The sequence below is a fragment of the Penaeus monodon genome, chromosome 42, assembly GCF_015228065.2.
Source record: "Penaeus monodon isolate SGIC_2016 chromosome 42, NSTDA_Pmon_1, whole genome shotgun sequence".
Lineage (NCBI taxonomy): Eukaryota > Metazoa > Arthropoda > Malacostraca > Decapoda > Penaeidae > Penaeus > Penaeus monodon.
In genome coordinates, this window is record NC_051427.1 from 20,509,261 (window position 1) to 20,518,046 (window position 8,786).

General features: G+C 36.0%; 1 protein-coding gene across 1 annotated transcript in view; it reads right to left on the bottom strand.

Moving 5' to 3' along the window:
- The window catches only part of LOC119599009, a 9,760-nt gene extending 1,571 nt beyond the window's left edge, over positions 1 to 8,189 (bottom strand). Inside the window, exons 1-8 of the mRNA XM_037948749.1 lie at positions 8,079 to 8,189; positions 6,614 to 6,713; positions 5,866 to 6,080; positions 5,295 to 5,411; positions 4,559 to 4,659; positions 2,701 to 2,865; positions 645 to 819; positions 85 to 324 (exon numbers count right to left, since the gene is read on the bottom strand). Of these exons, the coding sequence (XP_037804677.1) occupies positions 85 to 324; positions 645 to 819; positions 2,701 to 2,865; positions 4,559 to 4,659; positions 5,295 to 5,411; positions 5,866 to 6,080; positions 6,614 to 6,713; positions 8,079 to 8,136 (1,171 nt within the window). The 5' untranslated portion in view covers positions 8,137 to 8,189. The remainder of the gene's footprint in view (positions 1 to 84; positions 325 to 644; positions 820 to 2,700; positions 2,866 to 4,558; positions 4,660 to 5,294; positions 5,412 to 5,865; positions 6,081 to 6,613; positions 6,714 to 8,078) is intronic.
- Between the last annotated feature and the right edge of the window lie 597 nt (positions 8,190 to 8,786).

Here is an 8,786-nt window from a genome sequence, read left to right on the forward strand (position 1 = left end):
AAAATAATAGCAATAATAATAATAACTCGTAATAATAATAACAAAGCAACAATAGTAACAAGAAAAGAACAGCGCAAACCGCACCGCAGTGGAAGGCGCTGCCGAAGATGGCCTGCATGGTCGCCTCAGCGCCGGCGGGAGTGATGCTGTTGGCGTAGCAGGTGACACAGGCGAGGGCCAAGGCGAAGGACACCCCGTGGAGGAGCTCGATGGGCAGGAACCACCAAGGATTCGAGACGCAGGAGTAGAGGCACAGGCGGAGACTGAAGCCAAGGAGGGCGAGGGAGAAGGACTTGGCGTATCCTAGTTTCTTGATGATTTTTCCTTTTTTTTTTGAGGGGGGGGGGAGGGGATTATTTAATTTACATGAGTGATATATTTTTTTGGATGTATAATTACTGAAACAAATGACTAAATCCTAAACACAGACAAATAACATCTTTAAATAACAAGTAAATTCCAAACAAACAAATAAGAATCCCTTAGATTACAAACACAGCAATAAACAAACACAAACAAATAATACCCTCCATTACAACATATTCCAACACACGCACAAACACAAACAAGTAAACATCCCCACATAACAATCCAATCCTAACTTCAACAAACAAACAGACAAACAAAACAACCCCCCAATTCACCAGCTAGGAACAAACAGGGCACTTCCGACGCGAGGCACTGTACCCCCAGCAGAAGGCCCTGCAGGAGCTTGAGGTAGGCGAAAGAAGGGTTCCACAGCGCCGCCGTGTCCTCCACCAGCAGGAGGTAGAAGGCGCTGACCATGCCCCCGGAAGTCCCTAGCACCACGGTCGTCATCTGGGTAAGTGATGCGAGGAATCATGATAATGATGGTAGAAATGATGGTAATGGTGATAATAATAATAATAATAATAATAATAATAATAATAATAATGATAATATCAAGCTAACATCTTGCACAATGGCACTGACTCAAAGTGTAGGTTTTGTGAAGACAAGGTTGAGACAATTGATCACCTTGTATCTGGTTGCTCAATATTAACACCGAATGAGTACAAAAATCGACACGACAGAGTGGGCAAGTACCTGCACTGGAAGATCTGCAAACACTCTTCTATCGGAACACAGGATAAATGGTACAAACACCATCCAGAGCCAGTTACTGAAGGCAAAGATGCTACAATTTTGTGGAACTTTCCAATTCACACAGATCGTACTATACAAGCAAATCGTCCAGATATCGTCATCAAGGACAAAATAAACAACACTTGCCTGTTTATAGATATGAGCATCCCTTCAGACAGAAACGTCCTAACAAAAGTGTTCAAAAAGATATCAAAGTATAAAGACCTGGAAATAGAGGTGGAAAAGATGTGGCATTTGAAAAACAAAACTTTGCCTGTTGTTATTGGAGTTCTTGGCCTTATAAAAAAGGTACAAATACCAGGAAATCCAAAATTTGAAGAAATAAAAAAAAATAGTCTTAAACAGAACAGCACATGTTCTCAGAAGAGCATTATCAATCTGATGTGTTCTTTGTGTGCGTGAATTGATTTGACTGGATGTTTTGATTTTGTGGTTGTTCTGCATATTTTGCATGTTTTCGTTGATGTTCCATTGCCTCAAACTTCAATCACCATAGGTCGCTGGTAGTGACTCGGTGTTTGATTTTAATTAGCAGATCTAAGAAAACTTTCGTATAAAATAATAATAATAATAGTAATAATGATAATGATAATGGTAATAATAATAATAATAGTAATGATAATAATAATGATAAAGAAATATAAATAATCAGGATGTGATTACGATGAGATAATAATATGAACAATGAGATAATGAATAATGATATGATACTATGTTTATGATTATTACTTTATATTTTGAGGTGAAGTATTATAATTAATAATATATAATATTTTTTGAATGTATAATTACAAACAAATGACTAAATCCTAAACACTATAATATAATTTAAATAAAATAAAATCCAAAATAACAAATAATAATCCATTAGATTAAAACAATATATAACATACATCCCCAAAAAAAATCGCCCATAAAAACAAATACATTCCCTAAAGAAGAAGAAAGAGAAAGAAAAAAAAAAAAAACAAAGACAAACTAGAAAAAAAAAAAGCAAAAAAAAAAACCCAATAAAGAAAAAAACAGGCATGAGGAGGCACGTACCAGAGAAGGACAGAAAGAAAGAGCGAGAAGCAAAAAAAGAAGACAAGGCGGTCTCACAGAGGAGAAAAGACGGAACCGAGCCCCAGAGTAAAGCCAGACGCAAAAGAAGGAAAATGGCAGAAGAAACATAAGAAATGAAAAAGAGAAATGAGGAAAGGAAAAATAATAGATAAAATAAAGTAATAAAAAACTAAAAGAAAAGAAAAAAAAAGAAAGAAAAAAAGAGAAATAAAAAATAAAAATAAAAAGAAAAGAGTGAACAATGATAATGATAAACATAATATAATAAAAAAAAAAACAACAATAATAAAAAAAATAAAAAAAGAAAAAAATAAAAAAAAAACAATAATAAAAAAAAAATAAGCGAAGAAGAATATAGCGAAGAATAAAACAACAACCAAAAAGAAGTAAGAAAAGAAAAAGAAAGAAAAAGAAAAAGAAAGAAAAAAAAGAAAAGAAAAAAAAAAAAAAAAAGACGAAGAAGAAGAAAAGAAAAAAAAGGAAAACAACCCATTTCACTAAACGGACCAAAATCAGGAAAACGGACGGCTGCCTGAAGACGGCGTGGACATCGGTTGAGGAAATTTTCTTGTCGGGAACCGTGAACTCGAGCTGCGAGACGACCGCCGCGTCCAGAGTCAGGGCTACGACCACCATCACGTGCGCAGGCAGGTAGTCCTTCTGCTCTTGGCCCTGAGGTGGAGGGGGAGAAGTGATGTGTAAAAAAAAAAAAAAATAATAAAAAAAAAAAAAAAAAAAAAAAATCATTATTATTATTATTATTATTTTTTTTTTTTTTGGGGGGGGTATGTTGGGTGAATACGATTTTCTAAGATCGGTGGAAGATAAAATGAAACTTTTTTTTTTTTCTCTCTCTCTCTCTCTCTCTCTCATCTCTCTCTCTCATCTCTCTCTCTCTCTCTCTCTCTCTCTCTCTCTCTCTCTCTCTCTCTCTCTTAAGATCGGTGAAAAATAAGGTGAAACTTTTTCTCGGTTTCCTGAGGTCGGTGGAATATAAAATGAACCTTTTTTTTTTGTTTCCCGAGACTGATGGAAAATAATATATTTTTTCTCTGTATGCTTATTTCCTGAGATGGAAGAGAAATAGAATGAATTTCTGAGTTTTTGATTCCTTGAAATTGGTAAAAATTAGGGTGAAACTAAAATTAAAATAGTTTTTTTTTTGTTCCCTGTGATGAATGCAGAATTAAATAAGGGAATTATTTTTGTATGTTTCTTGAGATGGATGAAAAATGAATATAAATAAGGAAATCAATTAATTTGTTCCCTAAGATAAATAAGATATAATGAAACTTGAATTTTTTACTTCCTGAGGTAGATGAAAAACAGACGCATGACACTTGAAATGAAACTGAAAAATGAAATTAATTTTGGATTTTTAAAAATGTTTTCCTGAGATGAATAAAAAAAAAAAAAATAGATTCTTTTGGTTCCCTGATACGGTTGAAAAATTAAATATATGGATTTATACATATACCCTGCGATCGATTAGAAGAAGAAGAAGAAGAAGAAGAAGAAGAAGAAAAGAAAAGAAAAAAACATGAGCTTTCTTTTGGATTCGACAAAATATTTGGGTTGCATTTGCTCCCTAAGAAGGATTAGACAAGTGGTTGGGCTGCTGTCTCTGAGATGAATTAGAAAAAACACGAAACTTGGATTCTGTTGTTCCCTGAGATAGATCATAAACGTAATTAGATTTATATTCTCTCCCTAACATGAATTTGATTTCTCTTTATTCCCTAATGTTGACTAAAAAGTGATCAGGGTCCAATTTCCCCCCCTTAAGATGGATTACAAAGATGATTAGGGTTGCATTCTATTCCCTACAATGGATTAGTAAAAGTGATTTGAGGTCCATATGTCCTTGAGATGAATTAGAAGACCTGATTAGGGCTCACTCTGTCCCTGAAGTGGATAATTAAGGGATCTGGATTCTGTTGAGATGGGTAAAAGAGATACTTGGATTCTGTTGGTCCCATGAAATAGACAGAAAATTTTAATTTGACAGTATTAGTACCTGCGGAGGATAGCAAATAAGTGGTGGATCCTGTAAAGTTAAGAGATGTAAAGTTAAGAGAGAGAGAGAGAGAGAGAGAGAGAGAGAGAGAGAGAGAGAGAGAGAGAGAGAGAGAGAGAGAGAGAGAGAGAGAGAGAGAGAGAGACAGAAGAACGAGAGAGTGCAGGAGGAGAGTACAGAAGAGAGAGGAACAGACAGACAGACATACAGAGAGTGCAGTGAGTGCAGTCATGAAAGAGATGAAAAAAAACAATCGAGAGAGAAATGAAGAAAGAAAAATACAGAAAAGAAAAGAAAAAGAAAAGGGAGAGAGAGAAAGAGAAAGACAAACACAAGCACAAGACCGACCCGAGAATACCAGTCGACCAGCGCCCCCCCGACCACTGCCGTGACGCCGTAACTAACTGTGCCCCAGAGCCTCTGCAGTCCGTACTTATGGGCTTTGTCCCCTGTAAATAGAGAGAGAGAAAAAATCAACTGTAAATTCACCTTAAATTGGATTACTTAAACGCCACACACGAAATTCTGTGCGTGTTTTATCTACAAAAGTCACGTTGAATTACAATATTAAAAAAAATATATATATATATACACATATATATATATTATATATATATATATATATATATATATATATATATATATATATGTATAGTTCATTAGTTCTACAAACTTACAACTAGATGAAAATTAATAATCAGTTGACAAAAATCCAAGAGATGCTACATACCCAGCATTTGAGAAGCAAAATATTATGTCTACAAAATTACAAAAGTAAAAAGTATTAACTTACCGATAAAGATTCCTAGATTACAATTTACAGTTACAAAACTACAATTAAATAAACATTGACAATCACTTGACAGAACAATCCTAGAGATGCTACATACCCAGCATCTGGAAGCAAGTCATTGTGTCTACAAAATCACAATCGAGTTAAAAGTATCAACTTTACTGACAAAGATTCCAAGATTACAATTACAGTGACAGAACTATAATCAACTAAACTTTACTAACCACATGAACTGTAACGAGGTGAACATTATTAATCACATGAAAAAAAAATCTTAGAGATGCTACCTACCTAGCATCTGGAAACAGACAGTCTCCTCCATATCAAGCACCACCATGTAGCCGCAGAACTGTAGCAACAGCAGAATGGACAGAAGCCAAAATTCGTATCTGTCCACCAGAGAATTTTCTGCAGATAGGAAGAAAAAAAGATAAGTGTGCGTTTAGAAATCGTGATTTTTTTTTCTTGGTTGAAGTTGATGAAAGGTCTGGCCAAAATTTATATATATATATATATATACATATATATATATATATATATATATATATATATATATATATATATATATATATATTCTTTCTTTCTTTCTTTCTTCTTTTTTTTTCTTTTTTTCTTTTTTTTTCTTTTCTTTTTAGGAGATATTTATTATTCTATAATATTGCGTGTGGTTTCACTTTGGCACGAGACATTATAAGAATCAGTAAGAAATAAACCTAGATAAAGAATTAGAACGAATAAGCACAATAAACTCAAGAATAATAAGAACATTTACAACTAGTTTGCGTGTCTCTCGTGACGACGGTTGACAAACCTACGAACGACCCTTCAAGTAATCCTAATAACGAGGTCCCCTATTCCTTACCTCCTTCCTCAGCCAATCCTCCTTCTGCAGCAAAGGAGGAGTTGCTGACCGAGTGTCCCTCAGGAGCGAAGTCAGGCGTGGTGTCCTTACTGACGTCAGGACACCAGTAGATCCCCGTCAGCGCTCCCCCCATGACCACGACGGCTGTCAGGAAGATAGCGCGGTGAGCTCTCAGGTAGTCAGCCACCGCCCCAGCTGACGTCTTTGCCAATAAGCTGACGGAGAGAGGAGGAGGAGGTAGAGGAAAGTGCTATGAAAAGTGTTTTTTTATGTCTGAAGGAAAGTGAGAAAAAAAATATATTGATTACAAGAGAAGGAAGAAAATTAAGGTGTTTTGAAGTCACATCTTAAGAGTGTTAAATCTTTTACGTCTATGTAGAAAAGAGGAAAAGGATATTGGGTGGAAGAGAAGAGTGAGAGAGGGAAATATATAATGTTTCTTATTGTATCGTGAATACATGTGTACATAAACACGCACACACACACACACACACACACACACACACACACACACACACACACACACACACACACACACACACACACACACACACACACACACACACACACACACACACACACACAACACACACAAACACACACACACATGTTCAAACATCCACACACTCACGTACCCCCCCCACACACACACACCTCCATACACTCACATACCCCACACACATCCTTCCACCCATCCCCCCATCCCCCCACCCGTATACCACCCCACTCACCCCTACCCACGACGTACCTGAGGAAGGGCAGGGCAGTCCAGATCATGCCCACAGCCTCGTCAGACATACCCTTCTGACGAGCTATGACCGGCAGGAATGGAATCAAAGGTCCCATTCCTAAAAGAAAAAAGAAATGAACGTAATTGATATTAGATCTTTTATTGAGAATTAATGGATTCCCACATCTCCATTCTGATTCCCGGTGTTTTCATTCCCAGTATGCATCCCATTCCCAGTATGCATCCCATTCCCAGTATGCATCCCATTCCCAGTATGCATCCCCATTCCCAGTATGCATCCCATTCCCAGTATGCATCCCATTCCCAGTATGCATCCCATTCCCAGTATGCATCCCCATTCCCAGTATGCATCCCCATTCCCAGTATGCATCCCCATTCCCAGTATGCATCCCATTCCCAGTATGCATCCCCATTCCCAGTTTGCATCCCCATTCCCAGTATGCATCCCATTCCCATATGCATCCCATTCCATATGCATCCATTCCCAGTATCCCATCAGTATCCCCTATTTCCCTATATGCTTATTTTTATTGTATTCTCATTGCCTTGTGTGTATTCCTGCATTCCCATTCCTGCGGCCTATGTCGTGTTTCCATTACTAATTCTGTATTCCAGTTCCCATTCTTGCTATTCCATATTCCTATTCCGTCATTTTATGTATTCCCAAATTCCATTCCATGGGTACCATATCCTATTCGTCATTATGTTTCCATTTCATTCCATGATTACCATTTCTATTCCCGTCATTATTTGATCCCATATTCTCTTCCATTGTATTACCATATTCCTATTCCCGTCATTTATTATGTATTCCCAAATTCTCATTTCCATATGTATTACCATATTCCTATTCCCACATATCGTCTACGTATTCCCATATCAATGAAGTCATAAACACACATTTGTAATTCGATAAACGAACTGATGAAGAGAAAGGATATTGCGAATTTAGTTCATTGAAAAGATGAAAATGAAATATTGGATAAAGTCCACACCTAAAATCAAATACGTAAATGATAGATAAATAAACAAACATGTACATAATAACAAGAAAAATTAGATATAAAAAATCCATGATTAGAGAGAGAGAGACGAGAGAAATATTCGAAAAAATGCTATTGTCCTTTCATACGTATATCTAAATGAAAGTATATAAGAATAATTTTAAAAAAGTAAGAAAGAAGAAAAAGAAAAAAAAAGTTACTTGTAAAAATGTGAGACCAAAAGTTAAACAAAAAAGTAAAGTAACAAATGAACAATAAAGAACAGCAAAGAAAAAATAGAAATAAAAAACTCTTTTAGGAAGAAAAAAAGAGAGAAGAAAAATGAAAACAGATGTTTTTTTTTTTCTCTCACTCTCTTTTCTTACTAAATGACTTTTTTTTTCTTTACCTTTCTTTCTTGTTCATTCGTTGTTGCATTATTTAAACTTGTTATAAGGAGAGAGAGAAAAAAAACTTACCTGCAAAAGCTGCAATGTAATGCATCTTCATCGGTAACATTTTCTTGTCAATATTCATGTTGCCTTCAATAAGTCTCGCAATCAAGGCAAATGATCAAAGAATAGCCACTCTGCGCTGCAACATTGAAAGGCTGTCATTTAGGTCTATGTGCGGGCGTGTCTGTGTGTGAGTGTGAGTGAGAATGTGAGTGAGTGTGTGAGTGTGAGTGAGAAGTGAGTGAGAGTGAGTGAGAAGTCGAGTGTGAGTGAGTGAGTGGTGAGAATGTGAGTGTGTAGGAGTTTGTGAATGAGAGGTCGAGTGTGAGTGTGTGAGAGTGTGTGGGCCATTGCGAGTGTGAGTGAGAGTGTGTGTGAGTGAAAATGCGAGTGTGTTTGCGTATTAATGTCATTATTATTAGTTTATGTTTTTTTATATGTTGATTAGAAAAAAAAAAAAAAATACGCTTTGATTAAGCAACAAATGAACACAATAATATTAAATCTATTTAAACTTTTCGTCAAAATTTTCCCTAAAACCCGACTGTAGTTAAGTGAGCCAAATTTATTCAACAAAATTATCCCTATACTTAGAAAATTTCGAAGGCACTCTGAACACAGACCTCTCACCCACGTTGGACCAGATTGAGAGAAAATGTTGCACTGAACATACCAGACCCTACAACCCATCGAGGAAAGGTAACCTATTCTGTAAATACCTTTCATTTTCCA